At 46.9% G+C, this 27,858-nt stretch overlaps 2 protein-coding genes across 7 annotated transcripts in view; both read right to left on the bottom strand.

Moving 5' to 3' along the window:
• PDE11A (phosphodiesterase 11A) overlaps positions 1-9,732 on the bottom strand; it is a 155,536-nt gene extending 145,804 nt beyond the window's left edge. For all 6 annotated transcript variants that reach the window (XR_014011990.1, XM_081209310.1, XM_081209313.1 and 3 more), the window contains exon 1: positions 8,891-9,732. Coding sequence is in view for 5 of the 6 variants with exons in the window: in XM_081209310.1 (XP_081065436.1) it covers positions 8,891-9,718 (828 nt within the window). In the remaining variant the exon portion in view is untranslated. The remainder of the gene's footprint in view (positions 1-8,890) is intronic.
• A 7,697-nt stretch (positions 9,733-17,429) lies between these two features.
• On the bottom strand, positions 17,430-23,960 carry LOC308581586 (cytochrome c, testis-specific). The gene is made up of 3 exons (XM_081184216.1): positions 23,817-23,960; positions 20,836-21,010; positions 17,430-17,737 (listed from the first exon to the last, which is right to left on the bottom strand). Exons 2-3 carry the CDS (start codon positions 21,002-21,004, stop codon positions 17,589-17,591), a joined length of 318 nt encoding a protein of 105 aa, XP_081040342.1. The 5' UTR covers positions 21,005-21,010; positions 23,817-23,960; the 3' UTR covers positions 17,430-17,588.
• Positions 23,961-27,858: the final 3,898 nt, after the last annotated feature.

Here is a 27,858-nt window from a genome sequence, read left to right as displayed (position 1 = left end):
CTTATTTTACAGGGCTATGTATGCCTACGGTTAGTTCTGAGCCAAAATATGTTGCTTCCAGGAAGTTCCGAGCTCTGCTGTTTTTTTTATAAATTAACACTTTGGTGATCTAGAATCAAGTGTTCTCTATAGCGGCACAAAATAATTGATTTTCTGCAGTTATAGGCACAGTACAGGACCTTGCTTTGACTAAGCACTGAGTGTTTTCTACACGCCTTTACATCAGTGGAATTTCAAGACACTCATATGTCACCAGGGACACAATCCAATTCAAAGTGAATCAATAGTAAAGCCTTTCATTGATTTCAATGAGTCCAGGTTCCAAGGAAAGAAAGCAGATGGCTGCCACGGGTGGGAGGGCGAACAGCGACAAATACACCCAATATTCTGTGAAAAATGGAATCTTAAATACGAATACTTTGCCTTATTATGTCTCTGTTCCAAGACATAATTTTTTTTTAAAGTAAATGACTAGCATTTACTTATTTAAAGCAATGTCTTTACAAAAGAAGCACCCTCCTTCTTGAGAATCTGAATTTCTAGTTTCAATGTGACTATTCTCTCCTGCAATGTAAATAGGCCCAAATATCCCTTTCTCTCCCATTTGTTGTTCTAAAAGAACACTCACAAAAACATTTTCACTTCAAGGCTGATCAGTCACCTACGTTCACCATTAAAAACACTGTAAAAAAATTCCCACAACTGCTATTAATTTTTAAGTAGCATATTGTGAGCATTAACAATTATCCGATAGGGAACATCTGTTGCTCGCTTATATTTGCTCAGTATCACACAGCCCTTTTATCCTTTACACACAATTAATATAAGCAATAGTTTCTCTTGTTTAAATAATATGAAATTGTCACACATCTGCTAGAGACAATAATATAATTGGAGGTTGACTGAAAACCTGCTTTTTAACTAATAAAAAGCCAACCTTTAATTATCACTTACAATTTATTCATTTTTTTAACTTTACACATGGAGTGAAGTAGAAGTCAAGACCTTGCCAACAACAAAAAACAAATGCACAATTTTGAGGCACGAATGAAGTTATTATTGATTTGTCTGAATCATGCCATTTCTGCTCCATAAAACAGAAAAACTGGTGTTGAAGATGGTTTGGAAACTTCAGCTGCTGCAGAATTCAGCTGTCAGGTTGCTCACCAGGGCAAGACGGTTTGAGCACCAATCCTGGCCCAAAAGCACTGGCTGCCAATTAGTTCCTGGGCCCAGTTCAAAGTGCTGTTTTTGACTTATGAAGCCTTAAAAGGCTCAGGAACACAATACCTCAAGGAGCGCCTCTCTCCGGATGGACCATGAGATCATCATCTGAGACCCTTCTATTGTGTGCCTCCTCCACAAGAGGCCTGGAAGGTGGAAACACAGAAACAGGCCTTTTTTGCAGTGGCTCCCTATTTGTGGAACGCTCTCCCTGGGGAGGTTCGGCCGACACCTTCATTATACATCTTTCAAATCAATTGGGGCTTCTAAAAAAGGAGCCAAAATATTGTTGCTGGTTGGGTAAGCAAAGTATGGGTTTTGCATCAACTCCTCTTCCCTCCCCAGAAAGCCAGGCAGGGTTTTAATCTCTTTTGGCAGTTTTGTGTATCAGTGCCTCTCCCTCCCACCCCCCCCCACACCCAAATGAGCTATTGGGGAGGTTCCCAGCCTTGCTTCTTAACATAAAGGGTAGCATTTGCGGCTTCTATTTCAACTTCTCCTTGGCCGAAAACTCATACCTCTCACAAAGGCATTATTCTCCTACCAGGAAGTAAACCTTTCCTCCAGGAATTCTTTATTCACGTCTGCCTAGCTAAGCTGCAAAACTGGCTGGGTGCTTTGCCAGACTTTTACATTTGTCAACAATGTTTTCTATTGTATTTTAAACAGTGACCGTATACAAAAAATAACAAGAACACAGCAAGAGGGAAGAGCAAACCCCCTTTGTATCCCGCTTGTTTGCTTTTTGCAGGCTGTGTATTAGTGATAAAAAGGAGATTTGGGATACATGCCAGTGAAGGGAGCATTTGCTGGGTTCACACAGCCACAGGTATTGCTGTATTCTTGTGACTGGTAGGTTGCTGTTGGCAGGTTTTGTTGTGTGTGTCACGAGTAGGGGTTGTATCCAACTAGGTTCTACTCAAGAGAAGTTCCATTGAATTAAATGTCCTCAAGCAAGTCATTCTCCTGCCCACCTAGCAGTTCGAAAGCACGTCAAGTGCAAGTAGATAAATAGGTACCGCACCAGCGGAAAGGTAAACAGTGTTTCCATGCGCTGCTCTGGTCCGCCAGAAGCGGCTTAGTCATGCTGGTCACATGACTTGGAAGCTGTCTGCGAACAAACGCTGGCTCCCTCGGCCTACACAGCGAGATGAGTGCGCAACCCCAGAGTCATCCGTGACTGGACCTAACTGTCAGGGGTACCTTTACCTTGAAGTAAGTCATGTCTAACAGTTTCAATTGGTCTACTCTCAATAGGCCTAGCACTGGCTAGAGTCCATTAAAATTAGCATAATAAATAATAAATGGAAATAAATGGAGTAAAATTTATAGAAACAATTTCACCAAAATAAAGAGAAACTCAGACCCAGGCAGAGTTAGAAACTAAGATATACAAGCTAGGTGCCAAATGGCTCCTTAAACAGGGTTAAAGTCACCAAAACGAAATGCCTAGCTGCTATTTTGGGGGCCAGATGCTTCAAGTCATGTTTTTCAATACCACTTTTTGGTTCCTTGAAAGTCATTCCGATTGTGAAGATAAAAGATAACTGGTAGAATTCTACGGGATGTGTGTGAAAACGGTCAAGAGCCAAGGATCCCCAGGCATGCACCTCCAGATGGTAGAGACGTCAGCTGCTATCATGGCACCTCGGCATCTTCACTTGGTTGCACATGACCGATAGCCAGGTACAAAATGTGCCTGGCAAATTGGACCCAGGATCTTGCAGAGTAAGTATTCAGAGTTATGCCATCAAAAACAAACACCTTGTTTGTTCGCCACTCTTCATCCACCTTGTGCTTCTTTAAAGAAGTTGTAAATGATAACCGAGAGGAGAAACAACGTAATTTATACAGTTAATAAAGTTTGCTCTGCTGTGGCAGCTTCTGTTCTCAACACTGGATCTTCACATGCTTTTTCTTGCCACCCAAGAGAAACCAGCTGGAGGAAGAGGAAAGGACAGGGGGTGGAGAGCTATAGGTCCTTTCCACATCCTTTGGATCCCGTGGGAAACTCAACAAACCTGTTGTATCTGGAACTAGGTGTAGAGAGTGCGGCTGAATGGGACACAGCTGTGGGCAGCCTGAGAAAGTACCATCCACCTCGGGCCTGCCATAAAAAAACAAGTCTAGAGTGAGAAACTAGGGTGACATCTGCTCTTTCCAGGAACTCTTCTTGTTGTGAGAATTTTGCAGGTGAGCAGAGAGTTTGTGGGATCCTAGGTGGAAAAACTGAGACTGATGGTGTTTGTTAGAAGGAAAATGAATTGGTATTGAGATAGATAGATAAAACTTTGTATTAATGCAACTTATTAATATGTAGCCGCATGTTTGTAATATTTTTATTTAAGTTCTCTGTTGTTGCTTCAGTTTTCTGTGCAACATTTAGAGATTTTTAAAAATATATTAAGCGGTATAGAAATTAAATAATCAATCATCCTTCTCCTTATTATGCCTGTGCGGCATTATGCTGGTGCACCATGCGCTTCACAGAGCCTTGAGCTTAATGTTATCCATCAATGTGGCAGGCAGATGCCGTCAAGGATGTATGAAGAATGGAGAAAGGGAAATTGTAATGCTGGGCTGAAAATCAATAACTGGTCCTCAAGTGAAGTAGCATGTGCAACACTGTTTGACGCGTGTGTTTACCGCACAGGGGGGTATTACTGTGTGTTCAAGACTAACTGCTTTTTTTACAAGGATTTCAGAGAAAAATAATGAAGAACAGGACTGGAAAAACTGGAATAGCTTGCCTAGGAAATGGATTTATCTGAAATAACAGGATGCAAAGGTATTTGAAAGAGCATTCAGGTTGTCAAAGCAAAGGGCCTCTGATCCCCTGCATTCTGTGGGATTCACTACACCTGTGTCATCAAAAGAGCACGTCTCAAAAAGAGAAACATCTAAATTCATGGGTAGGCAAACTAAGGCCCGGGGGCCGTATCTGGCCCAATCGCCTTCCAAATCTGGCCTGCGGACGATTCGGGAATCAGCGTGTTTTTACATGAATAGAATGTGTCCTTTTATTTAAAATGCATCTCTGGGTTATTTGTGGTGCCTGTCTGGAGTTTTTACATGAGCAGAATGTGTGCTTTTATTTAAAATGCACCTCTGTTTTATTTGTGGGGCATAGGAATTCGTTCATTTCCCCCCAAAAAATATAGTCCGCCCCCCCCACAAGGTCTAAGGGACAGTGGACCGGCTCCCTGCTGAAAAAGTTTGCTGACCCCTGATAAATCTACTACAGTGGTACCTCGGGTTACAGACACTTCGGGTTACAGACGCTTCGGGTTACAAACTCTGCTACCAGAAAGTTGCTCCAGGTTAAGAACTTTGCCCCAGGATAAGAACGGAAATCGTGTGCCAGCAGTGCAGCGGCAGCAGGAGGCCCCATTAGTGAAAGCACGCTTCAGGTTAAGAACGGGCCTCTGGAACGAATTAAGTTCTTAACCCAAGGTACCACTGTATTGTGCTCGTCCCTGCATAAAAGGGCAGTGGGTGCGGTAAAGAGGGTTAAAGCAGCCCACAGGGCAAGAGAGGATATGATGCTATAGAAACAAAGGAATGGCTGCTACTGCCAGGAACCTGGTTGTTTCCACAAGTGGCAGGATTCAGCCCTGAACAACAAGAAGTTACCATTACAAAGAAGGCAACTTTGGGGCCTCAAGCTTGTTTGACTTTAGAAATTAAGCATTACTGTTTTTACGACTTGTCCAAGACTCCTCTTTGTATCCCAGGACTGGGGCTCACAAATGGGCACTCTATCAAGAGGGCTGGGACTACTGGTCATTTCGGGGGTGGGGACTCATCACTGATAGGAGGCAGCGGCACTGGAGGCAAATCAACAACATCTGGGGACTCAAGGTTGAGAAAGGCTGGTCTAGAGAGTGGAGAGCTGGATGGAGGGAAAGGATGCAGACACTCCTAGCCAGATACCTCCTGTTGTGGATTTGCCTCCTCCTATCAGTGAGCAGATGGGACTACAACTCCCATCATTTGTAGCCATCATGGCCAGCACCGATTATGGGAGTCATAGTTCAGGAACATCTGGAGATCCAAGGTTAGAAAAGGCTGTTCTAGACTGTTGCCCCCCTCCTTGGGCTTAGAAACTTCTTAGGGGTCCCAATTTCACCTTCCCCCATCCCACTAGGAACTTCCCCAGGGATGTGCAGCTCCAACTGCCCAGCCACCTCCCATTTCTCCACTGGATCAGACCATCACCTCTGGGACATCTCCATGGGACTCATGACAACAGCAAGGAGAGCTATTGGAAGCCAACAACCCAGAAAAATGTCAACAGAAATCTGATGCACTTTGTATGCAGGAGAGTGAAGAAAACAAAACTTCAGAATGTTGGCTGGATGGAATTGGTGGCTGTTGAGAAAGCAAGAGAAGTAGGCGATGTATCAAGGGCCTCTGTGATTGTGCATGTCTGGCCTCTTCCACTTTTGGGATATGCCCCCCCCCAGCTTTTCAATACACCTGAACCCTCAGTGTGAAAATGTTTTTTCACCCCTGCCTTGAAGTCTGATGAATCCTTTGTGAGAGATGAGTCTTGCTTTAGATCTGGAAATAGAGGAGGGAAATCTTCAATCGTCTGGCCCAGACTCCGTACCAGTGACCCAGCTACACTAGAAGATGCGCCAGTACCTAAGGGCTGTACTTGCAAAGAATGAATACGATACTGAACAGATTTAATGAATATTGCATCTCACCCCAGTTTTTAGTCCTGAGTATTTCACAGGCCATCTGTTCTCTCTGTGTCCAAATGAAATGTCTTGCAGGGGAGGGGTCCCCCCCCCCCGATTTTTTACAATGAACATGTCTAAAACTCAATAAACAAAAGAGTTTACTTTTATATCACTTCCCCCAAATCAATTCATTTTATCTAGCAGCGATAACATATCAGTCATTTCACAGGGTAACAAGGTACCAAATAAATTGCAATTATCCTGTGCTTTTTTGGGTTAAAAAAAAAGGTGCAGGGACATGGATGCCAACACAAAATAGCTGCCATGGGGAGAAAAAAAAGAGGCGACAATACTCTATGACATGGAGTACCTTCATTTAAAAAAGCACCTCTGCAACTATCCTGATAGATTTGTATCTAAAATGAGGCACATTGTATGAGGATTGAAGATTTTACCTTATGATTCACTTAAACTATTTGCTAGAGAAAGTTAAAGAATTGCTTATAAGAAGTAAGCGAACTTAGAATTCATGCCTTCCGAGAACAGGTCATTTTATGGATTAGTAACTTCTAAACAGCAAGCAGCAGAGCACAGGACTAAATGGAAAGCTCTCAAATTGCAGTGGGGGAAGTATAGAATTCCCCAAGGGTCTCTACTGAGACTCGGTTTTTTATTTATCAATGACTGGAGGCAGATTTCTGGGTCAAATTGTTCAGAATGGTGGTGAGAGCTTAAAAGGATCTGTAAATAGTGGGTGAAGGGAGAGATTGGAAATACACAACTGTGCAAAAAATACATGCTAAAGGTTCCGAACTAGAGGAGGCTAACGGAAATCTATACTTTGGGGTAAGTCGTGGTGCAAAGATAGCTGAGTGAAAAAACTCAGAGAAAAAGGAAAATTCCACGCTGGGAATTATTAGGCAAGCTGTTGAGAATGAAACAGCTAGTGCTTGTTACACCTTTATAAATCTATGGTGGAAGATAATACAAACCTCTGGTTGCCTCCCAGATAGGATAGAAAAGGCAGTCAAAATTATTGAGGGGTGGAAGCTATTTCCTATGAGAAAAAGACAAAGCAAGCAGAGGGTTTTTTTGTTTAGGCACGGAGAAAGATGACAAAAGGGGAATATGGCTGATGTATAAAATCCTTTGCACAACATATAATTCATTTATGGATCTCACTACCACAAAAACATGGCAATGGCTACTGGCCTAGGGGTTATTTATTGAACTGTTGTGAGATTTGTCCATTTTACCTAAGATTTGTCCAGAGCACACTACAAACTGCAACTCAAGTCCCAGTATGCTGAATGAGCCATTCTAAACAGTAACCACTTTATATCACACTCTTAAAGTGTTTAAAATAAAGAATTATGGTAACACCAGTTATGGCCACATACACAAGATCACACTTTTACTTCAATTAATTAATCTGAAATAACTACTATCACCAGGCTCCCAAGTGTCAATCACTAAAGAGCTACTTTTTTATGTTCCATACACAGTATTAAGACAACCAAGTGCAAAATATATACATACTGTGTGAGTTGCACATGTATATTTTGAAGGGACATGTATAAGTTTTAATTGACATGCTCCCATGTATACACCCTGTATACTTTCAGGTATGAGCTTCAGTATAAAACTTAAGAAGTGGCCCTAACATGGATCAAAAGTCCTAAAAGGGAAGAGTCATAGAATACATGTAGCCGAATGCTTTTTTTCAGCTTGGGTGAATTCATGCTAACCTGAATTATTCATAACAAAACCAAACTATGGCTTGATCTACACCACTACAAAGCCGATTTGTGTGAAAGAATCACGGCATACAAAATTGCGACCTAGACAAAGTAGGGGACAAATCTCAGGTACTCATCCATCTAAGAACTTGATGGTGCTTCCTAAGAATTTGATGAGGGGCGCACTAAGAATTTGGCTCAAATAAGATTCTGAAATTAAAAAGTATTTTGCCAGCTCAGGCAATGAATGGTGTGTTTACCTGCTACAACTCTGCCCTGTCCTTCCTCTGAGAACGTTAGAGACGTATTTTAGGATGCAACCTATAACCACCACTTCTCTGGAAGTAAACCTCATGGAACTTGGCGAGAGCTACTTCTGAGAAGGTATGTCTAGGATTGAACTCTTAAGTCTCACAACTCTGCCCAATTAAGCAAGGCAAGTGAGGACAAGGGACTTTCTCAAGGCCACCCAGTGACCTTTGATTTTACAGATAACTGTACTACACAGAGAATATTTAATACTGAAGCACAAGAAACAGTTAATGAGTTGAGAAGGAACAATGTGCCATCCATGGCACTGACGGCCATGCTAACCACTAAAAACCTTACAATTCACCCCACCTGACCCCTCGCCACCTAATAAATGTGTGGAGAGAAGCCAAGCCCACACTTGCTTGAAGTCCATTCTCGAGACCACTCAGTACACCAACACTGAGCTTAAACAAGTACAGTAACTGCAATGCACAGCTGAATACTTGTGTGGTATTTTTTTAAAGGAACTTACACATGACCCCCCCCCCATATGAATCCTCTAAGCCAGGGGGGAGGAACCCCTACCTGCCCCCCCATGATGCTGGGCTCCTCCTACCCCCAAAAGACCACCATCACAGATGATCACTGATGCTCCCTAACAATATTTGGGTTCCCCACCTCTGCCCTGGCTTTGGAAAGCAAGCAAAGGTCTTGAATGGTCCTCTTCCCATGCTGCTGAAACGAGCATTTATCAAGTTGGTTCCGCGTATGCGTGTGCACGATCTACCTGAGTGTCTCCCCAATCAGATTTACAGCTTGATGCTGTGCACTGGTGCATTTGTTCCCGTTTCACTACCACGACAGCGAGAGCTCGCCTTTGCACGGCTGCTGTAGCATAAGCCGCCTCGGGTGCCGACCGGCAGAAAGGCGAGTAGCAGAGCCAGGAGCCCCCCCCCCCAAAGCGCGCGCCCCCCGCCCCTCCCCTACCTGGTAGGCGTCGGGGATGTTGACGGTCTCTCCGTGCTCGGCCACGTAGCCGATGATCCCTTTGCCCCAGGGCACCTGCACCTCGTTGGAGTTCTCGGTGCTGTAGCAAGGCAGCAGCGGGGTGCCGGCGTGCACGTCGAAGACCTTGGAGACCAGGCTCTTCTTGCCGGCGGCGGCGCCGCCTTCGACCAGGAAGAGCGAGCCCCGGTCGGCGTCCACCATGAGGCACACGAAGATGAGGATCTTGTAGCTGAGGGCGCCCAGGTCCAGGTCGTTGGAGATGTCCTTGACCAGCTCCAGGAAGAACTGCCGCTCGTTGTGCTCCTTGAGGTGGCGCTTGTAGTCCAGGGCGGTGGGCGGGTATTGCGGGAGGTTCACCCGCGACTCCAGCAGCGCGCTCAGGATGTGCGCCGTCGTGGGCGGCAGCGAGCTGGCTTTCCTCAGCAGCGCCCTTCGCCGCGCGCTGCTCAGCGGCTCCTGCGCCCGCGCGTGGACGTGCTCGTCGTAAGTCAGGTTCACGTGGATGGCCTTGGAGCGCGCGAAACTGCGCCGGAGCTCCTTCTGCGACGCTCGGCGCTGCAGCCCGCCGGCCGCCGTCTCCGGAGGGGCCACGGGGCCGCCGCCGCCGCCCTTCGCCAAAGAGGAGCCGGGGCCGCCGCCCAGCGCCGTCGGGGTGCCGTTGCTGCTGTGGCCCGGCCGCTCCTCCGCCTCGGGAGCCGCTGGGGCGAGGAGGGCGCTCCTCCTCTTCAGCCACTTCTCCACCAGCTCCGGGTGCCTGTCCAGGAAACTTTCCACCGCCGCGAAGTCCAAGCCGGCGGGGGCCGACATGGCGGCCTCGCCACCTCGAACTTTGCCGTCCTCGCTACTTCATGCTGAAGCGCGGAAGAAAAGCGGCAGCGATCCGCCGCACTTGCTGCTTGCTAGCGACTGGCGCGCCCGGAGAAGAAACCCAGGGCGGGTTACAAGCCGTGCGGCACGTCGGGGAGCAGGAGCTGCCCGGACTTTCCCGCCCGCTCTTGCAGCGAGTGAGCAAACGGATCCATCCGCCTCCGAGCCCGGGCCAAGTCCCTTCCTTCCCCCGGGCTCCTCGCCTTTTACCTTGACCCCCTCCGTCCTTCCCCGGCGCCCCGTCGTCGTCCTTGCCCTCTTCTCCCGCCGTCCAGGTGGCTCCCGCGTCCTTTCGCTCCCGGTTACTTGCAACGGGCTGCTGCTGCTTCTCTGGAGATGCGCGTCAAAGCTCTTCTGCTCCTGCTGGCGGCGGCTCCTGCGTAACCCAGCCGGCCGACCACTAAGAAGGCGGGGCGGGGAGGGAGGACGCGTGAGCGGAGGAGGAGGAGGAGGAGGCGGCGGCCGGGAGAGGCAGCCCGTAACCGGAGCATGCTCTCTTTCCAGAGGCGATCACGTCGACGGTCGAGCCTCTTCGGAGCGGGAGCAGCGGATGAATGAAGGGGTTTATGGGGGGGGGGGCAGTGGCCGAAGCAAGCAAATGATGCGCAAAGCTGCAAGGTGTAAATCTCCAACGCATGAGCATCAGTAGCGCGAGGGATAGTTGCGCCACGGTGTTATTGGGTTAATGGCTCCAGAAAGGAAATCTCAACGCATTCGAGGTCTGCCATTAAGAAATGCAAACTCTGGGAGAGGTGCCGCCGGTCAGCTATCGATTGTCATGGGATTATGCGGGAGATTGGGGGGAGATGTTTCTCGCGTGCGCTTGTGTATTAGTGACCACGTGTCCTATTGTTCGAGAATGTGACTTCTGTGCATATGTTCCTCATAAAAAAATAATAAAAACAAACTACGGCTCCTTTTATTTATCTATATATATTTATTTGGAGTAAAGCGTCGATACAGATTTTTAAAGAGCATGTTTCGGTTTCTGAAACATACACTCATCTTCTAAGGCAAGACTGGAGAAGTGGAGCCTGCTTATTTTTAATAGCAATGCACTTCTAAGTAAGGCAGTAATTCTAACCATAATTTCAAGTATACATATGCAAAAGCCGATGAAACAGCGGGCGTGGAGGTGGGGTCTATAAGATTCGCGGCTTGGGTTTGGCAGGAGGTGTTTTTGTCTTGCAATAGTACTGTACTGCCGTGTTCCCTTGCAACCCGCACATACGTCATTATGGGAATCGCAAACGAAGGATACTGCGTTCCATAAGGAGGGAATCCCCTCGCGCCGCCCGATCCTGTTTACTCGGAAGGAAGTCCCAGTGAGTTCAATGGCCTTTAATGAACGTAGGCTTGCAGCCTTGATTTGCAGCTGCGGCCATTGTCCTTTTAACTCATTAAAATCAATCTGTCACGCTAGCTTTAATGGACTTGCTGGAGTTTAGGAATGCAATCGCATCCTTTCCTCTTGCAGGAGGGGATTTGAATCGCAAGATGGGGAGCCGGAGGCTTGCAACCACAAATACGCGGGGATTATAATACACAGAGACGAGAAGGTGCGCTTGGGCGCCAGATGGTTTATTGTTTTTTATTTATTTATTTATTTACGCTGGGAGCCTCCCCCTGAAGCGGTTGCGCGCACGTGGTCACCTTTCCACAGAAATGTGCAGGTCTCACAGTCCGATTAAGATGAAGGAACCGCGAGCACACATGCGGCTTCCGCGCCTCCGCCTCCTCCCCCTCCCGCGGCGAGACGAAACCCCGACTGCCTCTCCGCTGAGACAGACTGACGTGGAGCTATTTTTACGCGCACGTGGAGCAGCGCATTCAATGCCGAACCGATGCCTACGCAAAAATGCCGGGGAACCTCAAGTCATGGATCCCAGCACGTGAAAAACGTACGCTGTGCAGGGACCTGAATGAAAGCGATGTCGGTGGGGTGGTGGTGGGGAAATATGAATGAGATGCCAAACCTTCTCAATGGAAGCTAGCACACACACCGCCATCCTATAGCACCTGAGAGGCACCCCGGATTTTAGGAAACCTGAAAGGCACCATAAATTTTAGGGTGCTGTTATGGTTCGCTTATAGGAACCCTGAGAGGCACCGCAGATTTTAGGGTGGTGTTGAGGCTCATATAAATGCCAGAATCTGCTTTCAGTGCCAGGGCCAAGTACGGGTGTTCGTGCTTAGAATGTGCAGCGCCTTCAAGCATGTGCAAAGTTCTTTTCTTTGAAATCAAACATGTTAGCATTGAATGTTAATTTCAACGATAGCGTTGAATGTTAAGTGCAATGTTAGCACTGAAATTAATGGACGGTCCATTAACCTCAGTGGGTCTACTTTGAGTAATGCTTAGCAGTTGTATTCAGCTGAGGGCAGCCAGGTCAGAATAAATAATATCGCGACAGGTTGAGCCTCGATAGCCCCTTGCCAGCTTTCATAAATTAAGCAAAGGTGGGGAGCCCAAGGCGTCCGCGAGAGAGACGGGGCGATCGAAGACAGACACGTGGAATTTGATTACGTGGGAGGTGGTTGAAACCTCTAGCTCTCCAGCCTCCGCTGATACATAAATTGATTTGCTGCAGTAGTTTGAGATTGTAGGTAGGAGGAGCCACTTGGCGTCTGACGATCAGATAGGACAAACTTTCGACAGAAACTGTAATTGAAACAGACGGCGGAACGGGCTCTTCAAAGGCTCTGACCTAAATATCCGTCCTAGATTATAACGTCGTTGAATTTAAGGTGGGGTGTGTGTGTTTTAAATGCAAGCAAAAGCCAAAGCCAGCCTCTCAGCGCTGCTGTGTTTGCTGGTTGGCTGCAGATCTAGCTTTGATTTACTAAAAATAACCTACTGTATCTCTCTCGGTGCAAGGTGATGGGCTTTACTATACGGACGTAATACACCAACCGATGGCTTCTCATTGAGAAAGAGCGCATCGCGAAGAGCAGAGAAACTTGTCAATTGTGATCGCGGGAGGGCGGCAGGCGGAGAAGCCCTTTCCGAGCATGCGCAGAGGCGAGAGGAAGGGGTTTTTGCATGCACGATTTGCCAATTTCTTGCTCTGGAGTGTGACTCTGAGCTCTTGCTTTGGGTAGGTGGGGGACGACGTTCCGTTCCCTCCACCATCGATGGCATGGGCGTAGCTGATCCCGCCGCCCCCCGCCTCAGATCAAGTAAAACAAAATAAATACAGTAAATAACTGACCAATCACGTCGGTTCTGCGCCCCCCCCAAAGTCCTGCCCCTCCTAACAAAAAATCCTGGCTACGCCCATGCTTGACGGGCTCACGAAGATGCTCCACGACGGCACCCGGTTTTGCTACCGCGTAGCCGGGAGAGGGAAGAGCGCTCCACCGCGAAGATCCTTGTCTAGTAAAGGGTGGGGAGGGCAGGTTTGCAAACGCAGCTCTCGCTGCAGGAAGCGGAGGCAAACGATCTTGCCCTCCTCTGGTGGAGCAAGAACCTCGCATGCAGACACACACTGCAGGACTTGGGAACTCTCCTTAAAAGAGGTTTTTTTACCTGTGTTGTTTTTTTAAAAAGTTCAAACTTTGGTCTTAATGGTCGGACACCTCCCACCACACACCCCAAGATATATAAAAAGGTAAAGGGACCCCTGACCATTAGGTCCAGTCGTGGCCAACTCTGGGGTTGTGGGGCTCATCTCTCATTATTGGCTGAGGGAGCCGGCGTACAGCTTCCGGGTCATGTGGCCGGCATGATGAAGCCGCTTCTGCCGAACCAGAGCAGCGCACAGAAACGCCGTTTACCTTCCCGCCGGAGCGGTACTTATTTATCTACTTGCACTTTAATGTGCTTTCGTTGCAGGGACCGAGCAATGGGAGCTCACCCCGTCACGGGGATTCGAACCGCTGACCTTCTGATTAGTAAGTCTTAGGCTCAGTGATTTAGACCACAGCGCCACCCGCGCCCCTCCAAGATATATATATATATAGTTGTAAAATATGGTGAGGCCCGGGCCAGGTAGATAATGTACCCCTCCCTTTTTTACCCTGGGGGTAACTGAAGTCTTATGAATAGGTAAGTATATAAATAATTTTGTGAATATGCTGACCGAGGCCCCTTTTGGAATTGGAGTCCCTGGCCAAGTGGCCCATATGGGCCCCCCCTGTTTGGGCCTGTGTCTAGGACTTCACCCGCTTCCAAAAGTGGCAAGTCCTGCGTTTTGGAGAACTGGACCCCTGCCTGTAAAAGCCTTGTTGTTGTTTAGTCGTTTAGTCATGTCCGACTCTTCATGACTCCATGGACCAGAGCACGCCAGACACTCCTGTCTTCCACTGCCTCCCGCAATTTGGTCAAACTCATGCTGGTAGCTTCAAGAACACTATGCAACCATCTCGTCCTCTGTCGTCCCCTTCTCCTTGTGCCCTCCATCTTTCCCAACATCAGGGTCTTTTCCAGGAAGTCTTCTCTTCTCATGAGGTGGCCAAAGTATTGGAGCCTCAGCTTCAGGATCTGTCCTTCCAGTGAGCACTCAGGGCTGATTTGCTTCAGAATGGATCAGTTTGATCTTCTTGCAGTCCATGGGACTCTCAAGAGTCTCCTCCAGCACCATGTAGAAGCCTAAGGTATTCATTATGACACTACTTCTACTAGTGGCCACCAGGGGTCGCCACTGGTAGACAAAGTAGAGGCGGGGGGGGCGTGAATTGGTTTGACTCCGCATCAGCTTCAAAGCAGACCCTCGCGGAGGATGCTCTCTAGACGGGGCGGCAGCCGGAGAAAACTCATGGGATAAGAAGGGGACCCCCGTGTTTATTCCACGTCTGTGATCGCGAACTAAGTGGAGTAGTTACCTCTCCCCACCCCAAATTCGAAATCGTTACAACGCTTTTTTGTTAATATTTAAGCGGATTTCTACATAGCCACACTTCGCTTCCTGCCCCCCCCCCACGTGCATAGACTTGCGTCATTGCCATGCAGGCCATCAAAGCAAATGAGCAGAGCTGTCAAGCAAGGAGACAGCGCGGTGCCTCGCGGTTCCGAGGCTTCAAGCTTTCTGGAAGATCCTCGCCCTGAAGCCTAGAAATGTGGGAGAAGCTTGCCAGTCAGGCAGGAGGAAATACACGCGAGCTCAGAGGCCCCCCCTTGACCTCCCCATCCCCGCCCATCCCTGAGCGATGCCATGGGAAAACTCAACCTTCCAGGACTTCCCCCTCTCCACATCTGTCTCTGGTGGTTGCCGTGGAAGAACTGCTCCCTTTTAACAAAACCACACAATTCAATTAGATCTGGCGCTTTTTTTTTGTTTTGTTTTACTCGGAGCAAACCCCGCTGAATTCATAAATCTATAAGCAGTACCTTAAATCTTTATTAAGAAAACTGACAAATATATCCATTAATATATTTATTTCTTACTCTTGTTTCAAGAACTATAAAATACAGTGGTACCTCGGGTTACATACGCTTCAGGTTACATACGCTTCAGGTTACACACTCCGCTAACCCAGAAATAGTGCTTCAGGTTAAGAACTTTGCTTCAGGATAAGAACAGAAATCGTGCTCTGGCGGCGCAGCAGCAGCGGGAGGCCCCATTAGCTAAAGTGGTACCTCAGGTTAAGAACAGTTTCAGGTTAAGAACGGACCTCCGGAATGAATTAAATACTTAACCTGAGGTACCACTGTATTAGATAGGGTTTCTGACGCTTGCTTTCTGTTAGCCTCTCTAACAGAGCCTCTGTCCGAATAATTTTTACAGCTGCCCAAGTTTTGTGTTAAGTTTTGAATTGTAAACCCCACGTTTTGTGCCACCCTCCAAACTGAGTAATTGGGGGCCATAAGGACACCCCCCCAAAACCCAACATCGTCCAATTGACTCCAAACCAACCTATATCCATATATGAGCATGGGGGACACTCTACTTTGGCACTGGTTTGGAGTCAATTGGATGAGGTTGGGTTTGGGGGTGTCCCTATGGCCCCTGGTTTGAGTGTCAACTACTCAGTTGGGGGCGGACGACAGGGAAAGTGGGGTTTGCAACACAAAACTACCACAAAACATTGGCACTGGTTTGTAGTCAGTCAAAGTTGGATTTGGGGCATTAACCTGTGACCCCGATTTGTTTCGTCAATTACAGTCGTACCTTGGAAATTGAACGGAATCTGTTCCGGAAGTCCATATGACTTCCAAAACGTTCAGAAACCAAAGCGCGGCTTCCGATTGGCTGCAGGAAGCTCCTGCAGCCAAGTGGAAGCCCCGTAAGCCCCGTTGGACATTCAGGTTCCAAAGAACGTTTGCAAACCAGAACACTCACTTCCAGGTTTGCGGCGTTCAGGAGCCAAAACATCCGAGTACCAAGGCGTTTGGGGTCCTAGTATGATTGTACTCGGTTTTGGGGGGGTGGCACAAAACGCAGCACAAAACTAGCACAAAGCTTTGGCATCGGTCTGGGGTGATTCTGAATTTTGGAGTCACTGATTAATGAAGCCGTTAAGAGTGACAGCTGTACAAATTATTTGGACAGAGGCTCTGTTAGAGAAGCTAAGAGAAAACAAGGTTCAGATACCCTATCTAATACTTTATATTTGTCAGTTTTCTTAATAATACAGATTTATATTATTACTTTCTGCCTAAGCATTTTTCTCTCATTGATTTTTTTTTAATGAGTCCAGGATTACCAGAAGACATAGTGAACAAGGAAACATCAAACAGTACAACCCTATGCAATATAAACGTTTTCTGAGAAGTCCCGCAATGTTCATCTATTCGGCTTATATCCAGATAATTGCAGGTAGGGTTGCAGTCTTAAAAGATTCCACAAAACCTAGGTACTGGACTGCCAAGGCCTCTTCTGTTCCTCCTAATTTTATATTTTAGAAAATGAGGGTAGCTTTTTGTGTGTTTTGCTGTGGAGAGGGTTATCTGCATTTAGTCTGCATCTTGCTTGGGGGATTGGGTGGGGGGTGTCTTATGCAGTTTGGTGGGGTTCAGCATCATTGGTGAACAATATGACCCAAGTATTGTATGTAAGAATGAAGCTCATTTTTAAAATGAAATACAAATTGATCAGAATCTAGTCCCCCCCCCATAACCTCCCAAGCACTACGGCAGCGTGATCCAACGGTGAGCAGAATCTATACATATCTAATGGTCCTTGCCCTTGAGTTCATTCAAATCAATTGCATTGGTCAGCTCTTTTTCTTTTACTCTAGCAGAATTCTGCAGAGTGCTGAGCAGGTCCCTCATCCATTGATTTCACTGAAAAGTTGGCCTGAATAAAATATCGCTACTGAAGTGTGTAGGTTCACTTTCCTCAAGGGCAACAGCTCTCTGATGGGAGTCTATAGCGTGACTTGCCGTGTTCTTGACATCTTCTGCTTTTTGCTATTCCTGGCAGACAGGGAAGGTAGGTTTATTGAGCTCATAGTGATAGGAGCTCTGCTAGGCTGTGTTTGGTTTGGTGGGTCATGAGTTGTATATACCTCCATAGGCAGAAGATTGAACCAAATCCACATTTTGCTCTGTTCTGTGGTCTATTATTGAATTTATTTATTCATTTACTTATTTATTTATTCATTCATTCATTCCTGTGAACCAACCCTGAGAACTTTGTTTTAAACAAAATAAAGTATATTGAAATGTCTGTATAGGGACATGCATATGAAAACAAAAGACAATTAACACTTGTTTTCTTAGGAGACTGAGCACCTGAAAATACCAACTTTTATTTGCCCTTTTGAAGGTAATGTCTTAAAGAGCAAATGCTAGGACAATAAACATCAGATGTAACACAAGAGTGGTGCCAACTGGGAATTATCTGGACATCACAGAGGCTGCAATGTTTCATGAAGAGGTTGCTTTTTTCAAGTATGCAATGAGATCTGCCCTTTCATTACTCTTTTTAATGCCAGCAAAAATCATTTTCGTCCCAGGAATGTATTTCTTAGGATCCTCCAAATATTCCATCAGTGTGTTTTCACTCCAGACAATACCTGGAAAATTTAGAAAGTGTTGAAATACCAATTTCTAATCCCATGACTGGTTCACCAATTGGTGTCACCTTTACTTTGAGAGATTTCAAAATTTATTGGAACATATATAAAGGAAAATGTTCTTGAACATCTTATGTTCTTAATTCCAAAGGTTAAAAAAAGGATTAGAAAGAATGTCAAACAAAAGCCAGTTTTCATTACTGTTTGAACACATTTAATACTTAGCATGTATCTGGCATTCTATTTACTTTTGACTCGCTTTTTAATAATCAAACTTGCATTCATGAAGTAGTAGAGGATCTCTAGATGTCCTAGAGACAAGTTGTGTCACTTTGAACAAGGTAGCTTCTTCTAACATAATCACATTTAAAAGCCAAAATAAAAACCTTCCAAATCATTATCTTCTTGATATTAAAAATTATTTTCTGAAACTAGATGGAAGTTAAACAACCAAGGTTGAAAACCAACAGGTTGTTGAAATTCCACATACTTCGGCAAGTCTTTCAGTTGATTTTTCCTGAAAATTTGTGTCATCTCAATCTTTTAAATACAGAAAAATGTAATGAAAGCTGGGATTGCACATTGTCCAATGAGATGCTAAAGTGCCCTTATCAAAAGTCCAATGGTCTGATATTGTTTTTCTATAGTCAGAGCCGATTACTGGTTGCAACACTGGGGCTACCCTATTCTTATTCTAATGCCCCCCTCCATTCTTTTGCTTGTGCCACCTTGCCATGGGTAAGTTGCACTGCAGCCTTCCACAGCGGTCCACCTGTTCAGTGGAAATAGTCACTTGAGGCTCTCCTCTGTGTGCCCCTACCTTCTGTAGTTTGGTGGAAGGTTAACTGGGAAGAAATCCTTTTAACTGGTGACTCACCTTTGAAATGCGCTCCTGTGGTGCCTACACTGCTGCCAGTTAGGCATCAGGTGAAAAGCATTCTTATTTTTCAGGCTTTTCAATTACCCTTTTAATTTATTTGAAAACTAATTTGTTGCCCTTCCAGTATAATCCTACTGCTCAGGGTGACTTAACACAATCAAGAACAACACCACCACCTCATATAAGTAAAATAAGCATGTTAAAAATGGGAAAAGGCTTGATAGATAAATATGTTATAAATGAAGATCCATCACATAAAAATAATCCAGTAAGAAAAAAAGGGGGGGAGGGGGAGAACAGTAAGAGAGAAGGCCAAATGGATCTCACAAGGTCATAAATTTTACAATCTGGGAGTAGCCACTAAGAAGTCAGTATCTCTCATTGTCTTGTTTCAAACCATCATGCCTCAGTAATGGATAAGACAAAGAGGTCTCTAACATATATCAGTAGAGAGATTCACTTAGATATGCCTTTGATAACTTCAGGTTTTCTCACATTTGATCAACAGGTTAAGCTGCTGTTCTGAAGGTTTTTAAAAAAACCTTCCTATTTTAGTTGGTGCCTTGAGACCTATCACAGTTAAAGGTGCATGATACACATTTAGTAATTAATTTCAAATAAACATAAACTATATAATTGCATACCCTCTGAGCCACACTTAGCTGATTTCCTTGGAACATTCTTCCAAGTAAGTATGCTTAGAACAGAAGCTCAAGCGTATCTGTAAAACACAGGCCCTCCATTCCTCTCCCCAAAATGTGGAAATATGCATGCACACTTGCAGTGAATTATCAGAGGCAAGCCAGTCCTAAAGGCATGCTAGAAAATAAGCTGGGGTGTCTAAATAAAAGCCATGTCCAAGCAGCTGCCAGTAAGCATGTGCATCCTAGCCTCTGACTGCCAAAACAAAACCTGGTGTCTATAGCTAAAGGTAAAGGTACCCCTGCCCGAACGGGCCAGTCTTGACAGACTCTGGGGTTTGTGCGCCCATCTCACTCTATAGGCCGTGGGCCAGCGCTGTCCGGAGATACTTCTGGGTCACGTGGCCAGCGTGACAAAGCTGCATCTGGCGAGCCAGCGCAGCACACGGAACGCCGTTTACCTTCCCGCTGGTAAGCGGTACCTATTTATCTACTTGCACCCAGGGGTGCTTTTGAACTGCTAGGTTGGCAGGCGCTGGGACCGAGCAGCGGGAGCGCACCCCGCCGCGGGGATTCGAACCGCCGACCTTTCGATCGGCAAGCCCTAGGCGCTGAGGCTTTTACCCACAGCGCCACCCGCGTCCCTTATGGTGTCTATAGCTATTAGCATACAAAATCTGATGGCTGTTAGAAGAAATTCAAGAGGAGATGGGCAAGTCAGGCAGTTTCAGAAGGCACATGGCCAGCCTGCAGTTGGCCTTATCAGAATAATAAAAATAATTGAAAATCCAAGGATACTAGCAGTCTAATGCATTTGCTTTAAGCTGTCACAGAGAGAGTGATGTAGTGGTTAGTGTTAGACTAGAAATTGATAGACCATGGCTCAGCCATGAAATTCACTGGGCCAGTTATCCTATCTCACCCATACCAGGGAAGTTCGGTGGATAAATAGGGGCGTGAACCATGCACACCAGCATGAACTGCTTGGAGGAAAGGGAGCATATAAAATGTAATAAATAACAATATAGATTGTATGCAGCTAAGTTATTCCCAGAGCCGACCCACTGAAAACAATGGGCCTATTCTGGAGTCTATCATTAACACAGCAAATAGCATTTGCCACCAGGAAGTCTCTGCAAACCTACTAAAAACAAAGAAACGCCTGCAGTGCCAATCTGGCTCCTGGCCATCTCAAATCAGCCTTAGGATGCTGCATACAGCCAGGGCCATCATTAGTCCTGCCTCCATCCCCACTGGTACCAAACAAGGGACAGAAATGCAGCTCATGCTCTGGTGCAGTGGTTCTGGCGCATTAGGGGCTCTGTGAGATTGATCCCATGCAAATCCATGCAATGACTGGTCCATAAAATTTGCAATGCACAAGTTGTTAAATCCAAACCAGAGGTTCAAATTTATATTCTTTATATAAAATCAGAAGAATATTTTCAGAATGTATTTCCAAGAATTGCAAAATAATCTCCCAGTGAAGTTTTTCCCTTCTCTAACTTTGGATCGTGTTTATTCAGCAATACTGTCTTGAAGCAACTGATTATCCGACCCCCCCCCCTTTTTTTTACCTTTATTCTTGTTTGCGTCTGAATAAGAAAATCCTGCAGCTTGTCCTGTTTTGCGGCCAAAGAGACCCCAAAGATTTGGGCCGGTCTTATGCTTTCCACCTTTTTCAGCTGTATGACACTGAGAACATTTTTGAACAAAGATCTTTTTACCCTTTTCAAAATCACCCATGGCAATCTATGAAAAAGAAATGCGGAAAAATAAAACTGCGATGTGTTTGAAATGATTCCCTCTTTTTTAGCACACTTGTTTCCTTTATATTTGAAAGGAAGAAAGCAAAGGAAAACATATTATTTTGTGGTGATGGTAGTGTAATGGAACACTGGAAGTACTATTGTTTAATAGAAAGCTAACAATTTGATCCTACACGTATTAACTCATAAGGAAATCCTACAGATCTCTATGAGATATACTTCCAAGTACCGGTAAGTGTGTACACAAAATTGTGCCCACAGGCTAGTCTTGAGATCACTTACCTAAACATATAGAGTGGGGAGGATTTGCCTCTTAATAAATATAGACAGCATAGATTGCTCTCCTGGTTTTCAGACAGAAGTCATTTGCCAATGTTCTTTTCTCTGCTTATGGCATGCTTACAATGGACATCTGCTTAGTGTGAATTTTAAAAGCTATACATCACTGGTTTATATGCAGTCACTCATTTATATGCTGTCACTAGTTTATATGATAGCTGAGGTTTGATGGAAGGGGGCAAGACAAAAAAGGATCCAGCAGTCGACTAATCTGCTTGAAACCTATTATTTCTGCACACGGACCATTGAACCACTGCCCATATTGTGAGTGCACCATAAAAATAACAGGTGATTTGGAAAATGCTGCTGGCTTTGGACAGCTCTACTGAGAAATCATGAGGATCCATGAAGATCCGACATGTTTCTGCATGGAAGCAATGCTCAGTGGGTTGCCTATGAAAGATTGCTAGTCCCAGCACATGGCCCATACACAGGGAATTATAGAAGTAGGTGCTCTGTGGAGTGGGGGAGCTCTATACCTATGCCTCAAGTGGAACAGAAGGATTAAGCTTTTCAACAAGAGGGTGAAACGTTTTTAGCCACCCAACCTAATATTTATTGGAAAAGAAATAAATGGGTGTGCAGGTGTAAATAAATAAATGCACTCTCTCTCATGTGGATATACATACGGTATCTGCTCAAAGCTGACTGAATGGGTGCGATATAAACTGGATAACAAAATATTATGGAGGATTAGATGCTTTACAATAAGAATAAAATAAAAGTAGGGGAGCAGGGTCTCTCCCCTGAGATTCCTGCCAAGGTAGCAAGTTTCTGTGTGGCAAAAAACTACGAACACTTTATGGTGGGGTTTTTTGTTTTTTAAAAACCCATTCTAATAAAATGATTTTATATTTCCCACTGTTTCTGTATTTGACATTGTTTTTAAATGCAATATATTTAATGCTGCACTTAATGTAATATACTGTGTTTTATGTGTTCAGTTTTCTTCCTCCCTTCTCTACCAGTTATTAAGATATACCTTTCTATCTATATCTAGATATCTATATCTAGAGATCTATATCTAGATATCTATATCTCTATCTAGAGATCTATATCTATATCTAGATCAGTGTTTCCCAACCACTGTTCCGCGGCACACTAGTGTGCCGCGAGATGTTGCCTGGTGTGCCGCGAGATGTTGCCTGGAGGGAGGCGGGCGAGTCGGGCAGTGAGAGGCGGGGCGGCGGCGGCGAGGAGAGGCCGCCCAGCGCGGGGCTCTCGCCGTCTACCTGCCTGGCTGCCTGCGAGCTCGGCGGGCAGCGCCTCCGTCCGCAGCGCCCGCCTCGCGGCTCTCATTCCCTGCCCCTGCCAAAGCTCACCCAGCCAAGCCGCGCTCTCCTTCCTGCCTCGCTTTGCTGCCTCCTCCCCCCCCACCCCCAAAGCTTGGAGTTTCCCCGGCAAGGGGGAGGGGAAAAAATTGAAACTTACACTTTCGTGCGTCCCTCCCGGCGTGACGCTGCGCGCTGACGTCACGGGGCTGTAATGGTGGTGTGCCTCGAGATTTTTTTCATCAAACAAGTGTGCCTTTGCCCAAAAAAGGTTGGGAAACACTGATCTAGATCAGTGTTTCCCAAACGTTTTTGGGCAACGGCACACCTGTTTGCTGAAAAAAAATCTCGCGGCACACCACCATTAAAGCCCCGCCCCGTGACGTCAGCGCGCAGCGTCACGCCGGGAGGGACGCACAAAAGTGAAAGTTTTTCCCCTCCCCCTTGCCGGGAAACCTCCAAGCTTTGGGCAGGCAGGCAGGCAGAGCTGGGAAGGGGGTTTCCAGGGGACACGGCAGCTCCTCGAAAGGCTTCTCTCAGCTGCGCTCAATCCTCCTCGGAGAGGATTTCCCCTCCGGTCCCATGCCTTCGTTTGGGGCATCGCTCCGGCTGCTCCCTCTCCCGCCGCGCAGGAGCGATGCCTCTCTCTGGCTCTCCCTCCGCGCAGGCTGAGGGAGGGAGGGAGGGGCGCGTGTGACCCGTCTCTGCTGGGAGACCAAACCCAGCGAGGCAGAGTCGCGCGGAGGCGCCCAGGCAGCGCTGCCGGCTGCGAGGAGGAGCGCCAGGCAGCAGCAGGAGGCGCGGCCTCTCCTCGCCGCCCCACCTCTCGCCGCCCGACTCGCCCGCCTCCCTCCAGGCATCTCGCGGCACACCAGCCGATGTCTCACGGCACACTCGTGTGCCGCGGAACACCGGTTGGGAAACACTGATCTAGATATCTATACCTATTTATATCTAGATATAGATATCTATATCTATCTAGATATCACACACGCGCACACGTGTGGAATAAGCATGATATAAATATCTGCTCAAAGCGGACTGCTGGAAGGAATGGGCGCGATATAAACCGAATAACGAAACGTTCTTGAGGACTAGGCGCTTTACAACAAGAATAAAATGAAAGGAGGAGAGCGGGGTTCCTCCCCGTTCCCTGTATTTCTTCCTACCACTGCCTACCTTCAGTCCAGACTACGACAGGGCCCAGCCCCTCCCCCTCCCCGCTAACAAGCCAGTTTCCACCGCGTCGCGCGACTGTCACGACTCGATCGCGCATCTGGCGACAGACGCCGCCAAGGCGGATAAAGGTTTTTTACGCGTCACAATAAAGCCGACCAATCACAAGCCACCGTCGGCGGACGTTCTGGGCAGCGATTGGTGCCTTCTGTCGGGGGCGGGGCCGTTCTGCTTCGGCCAAGACTTCCCGCCTGTGGGAGAAAAAAAATGAGCCGGCGCGCGTTCAACAGTCGGCGGCGGGAGACGGAGCCCAGTTATTGGCTCTCGCCGTAGCCAATAGCGGCTCCTTTCTCTGCTGTCCTCCCCGCCCCTTGGTGTTACGGTTAAAATGCGCGGAGACCGTTTCTGTTTGTTTTGACACTCGCGAGAGTAGGGGCTTTGTCGCCTCCTCGTCGCGAGGGGGCGCTGTGGTGCGTTCGATTTCCCTGCGCCGTGAGCGGCACCACCGAGATGCGGGTGTTGAAGGAGAGCAGACGTGACAGCTCGAGGCCGAGCTTCCGGTTTCCGTCCAAGATGGCGGCAGCGACGTCTGGTCGCCTCCGATATTGGGAGCGACGGCAGCCGTTTGTCCCTGGCGTGAAATAAACGCGAATTCCCACCCTCAGGCGACAGTCGCTTGCTTGTGGGGACGGGCAGAGATGTGTCTGCCGGAAGACAGCTCTTTGAGAGCCAGATTATCTCGCTGGACTAGCACAGCAAGAGGAGTTTCCTCAAGGCTGCCCTCAGCTCGCAGGCTTGTCTGGCCATGGAAGCGAGGAAAGGTCTACACTTGTTGCTGGCCTCTTAAGCCCCTGAAGCAATACCTCCGTCGTTAACTTTCCTGCCCCTTGTCAAATAACGCAACTTGCTGTAGTACTCCCAAGACAAAAACACGATTCAATGTGAAATATACTCGGAGTCGGGAGTGGATTTAATGCTCTTTATTCAGCTCACAGTGGTGAGAAGGAATGGAAGTTCCCCCAGAATGTCTGCTTTATATACATTACTTACACAGTGATTACTTACACGTGATTGGCTAATTGCGGGATTCTCCTGTAGGCCAATCAGGTTGCTGATTCACTTCCACCTGGAGCTGGATTGGGTGGCTGCTGCATTCTGGATCCTATTGTTATAGGACCAACCAGACTGCTGCATTCTGAATCCTATTGTTCTAGGACCAATCAAGACTGCTGCATTTTGGATCCTATTCAACTCAGTACATAACAAATGTGTTGTTAGACAAGAGGAAATGTTCTACAAGGCAGCAAGTGCGAAATTGGATCAGGCTTGCTTTTCTCTACATCAGTGTTTCCCAACCGGTGTTCCCCGGCACACTAGTGTGCCGTGAGACACCGGCTGGTGTGCCGTGGGAGGGAGGCGGGCGAGAGGCGGCGGCGGCGAGGATCCGCGTCGAGCCGGGGCGGCTCCGCGGTGGTGGTGCCGAGCGGCGGGGCAGCGCGCGCAAAAGGGAGGAGCGCGAGACAGCGGAGGAGGAGGAGGCCGGCATGTCCAGGCAGCAGCAGCAACAGCAGCAGCAGCAACTCCCGGCGACGGCTCCTCCTCCGCCCGCTATCGCAGCCGCAGCCGCCGCCTCAGCTGCCGCCGCCGCCTCAGCTGCCCTCGCTCTGCTGCCTCCTCCCACCCCGGCAAGGGGGAGGGAAAAAACGTTCACTTTTGTGCGTCCCTCCCGGCGTGACGCTGCGCGCTGACGTCACGGGGCGGGGCTTTAATGGTGGTGTGCCGCGAGATTTTTTTCCGGTAAGCAGGTGTGCCGTTGCCCAAAAACGTTTGGGAAACACTGCTCTACATAGCTGCTGAGTCCCCTGCTCTCCTACACAGACAAGCCTCAAAGGTCTATGTCTTGGAAACTGGATTCAATCATTTCATCAGGTGTTTCTGAAAACTTAAGGTGGAGATCTAGACCTTTATTTCTGTATTTTTTTGGGGGGGGGGCTTCCTTCTTTAAAAGGCAAAGTTTTTAATCTGCAAACTCTGCTTAGAACAAGTTGCCGGCATCTCCTTAAGTCTTGCTACCTACACAGCATCAGTGAGTGTCACTTACACAAAATAAGATAAAAGTCCTGTGAAAATGGGAAGTTTCCGCATTTTGCATCTATTTAGGACCATATGTAAATGAAAATTTAGCTCCATGCTGTTACATTATCCATGAAATAAAAGCACTGAAGCTTTATTCTTCTGTACTTAAGGTCTCATGCTATCTTTACTCCAGCATGATAGCTATAATGATCAATTCAGTTCACAAGCTGCCCTTTCTCCTTAACCTTTCAATTCAAGCCACAATTAATCAAAAAAGAGACTAATTTTAATTAAACCTGGCTTCTCTAATACATAAGGCAGGGGTGGCTAACCTGTGGCCCTCCAGATGTTTCTGAACTACAATGCCCATCAGCCAATGGCCAGTGATAAACTTCACAACTACCCTTGGTAATGGGAACCTTGGACAAGTCACTTAGCTGACACTACCACAGATTGTGAGGGTAATGGCGGGACCCCTGTGATCTTGAGTTCTTTGAAAGAATGTGAGTATTAAAATGTGAGAACTATCCAGTGATGTAATGCCTCCAGTTCTTAATTCTCTAGGAAGGATAAAAAATGAGTGGGAAATGAAATGAAAAGGGGCACAGAAGTAAACTCAGAATGCAGGGAGCTATGTGATTTAGGCCAAATTAGCTATCACCCATAGTTTCATTCCAACATCAGTCATGTGCAAATCAGACTAGGAGGGGACCACCTTAGGCCCAAGTGCCAAATGTGGCCCTCCAGGCCCCTCAGAACTCTACCCAGGCCCCACTCCTTACTGGCCAAATTTGTAGTCTCTTTGTGTGTGTTTGTGACTAGAATGTGTCCTTGAACTCTGATAATGCCTCTTCATTGTTAGATGGAGGATGGAAAGGGGTGTGTGAATCTATAGAAACTATCCTGCTGTCAGGCTGCAGAGGATCCAACCCCCACGACAGGTTGCCAGGAACAGATAAGACAAGGAAAAGGCCTTACCAACCGTTTTTCATTCAATATTCACAGAGAGAGGCTTAGAAATGCAACCTCTTGGAATAACGCTGTTGCCCTGAATGAGTCCCCACCCCCTACCTCTCTCATGTGTCATTGCGATAGGTGCCGAAAAGTGCCCTCTGCCTTTGAGCTCTTTGCTCTCCTACTTTCAATGCTCTCTGGGTGCTGGGGGGCTGGAATGCTTTCTAAAGACACCGTGTCCATCAGCTGTTGCCCCTCTGGTGCTGCTTCTTCTTCCTCCTCCTCTCCCATTATTTCCCAGCTTTCCCCCTCATCTGCTTCTGAACTGTGATCTCCCTCAAACGCCTGTTGTAATTCTGAATTGTCTTCTTCTCTGGAAGGGTCAGGCTGGGGAGGCAGTCTCCACCATTCCTCCTCTGCCCAGTCCCTGACACCTGCTGTACAAAGACAGATCCTGCAAGTGTCCCTATTTTCCAGGGACAGTCCCTGATTTACAGAAGGTTTCTGATTTGATCCTGGAATGTCTAGCTTTTCCTTAGGATGTCCCTGTTTTCACCAGATAAATGTTGAAGGATATGGAGTTATATGACCCCCAAACTAAGGAGATAAATAACTATATAACCTTTAGAAGACATCTGAAGGCAGCCCTGTATAGGGAAGCATTTAATAATGTGTAATGTCCCTATTTTCATTGGAGAAATGTTAGAGGGTATGCAAAGATAAAGTTTACATTCGATGCTCTGCCCACTTTTGCCTCTTGCCCTATTGGCCTATGGCCCTCAGAAGGTTGCCCAGAAAGGAATGCAGCCCTCAATCTGAAAAGGGTTTCTCACTCTTGGAGTAGACTCATTGAAATCAATGGGCTAAAGTCATATAAGTTTTATTAGTTTCAGTGGGTCTGCTCTGAGTATGACTTAGTTGTGTACCACCCAATGATTCTAAAGTAAAATCTCTTCAGATTATATGCAAGCTGAGTTCTGTGTTGTTAACTTGCTAGTTTCCAATAAAGTGTGTA

This window comes from Podarcis bocagei (assembly GCF_964188305.1).
Source record: "Podarcis bocagei genome assembly, chromosome: 1".
NCBI lineage: Eukaryota > Metazoa > Chordata > Lepidosauria > Squamata > Lacertidae > Podarcis > Podarcis bocagei.
The sequence above is the reverse complement of the archived record's forward strand: the minus strand, read 5'-3'. Positions and strand labels throughout refer to the sequence as shown.

Excerpts from the sequence above, each read along its gene's own strand:
- LOC308581586 (XM_081184216.1), bottom strand. The coding sequence starts at position 21,004 with ATGGGTGATTTTGAAAAGGGTAAAAAGATCTTTGTTCAAAAATGTTCT. Across the intron at positions 17,738-20,835 it reads AGACGCAAACAAGAATAAAG|GTATTGTCTGGAGTGAAAAC; the intron begins GTAAAAAAAAGG and ends TAAATTTTCCAG.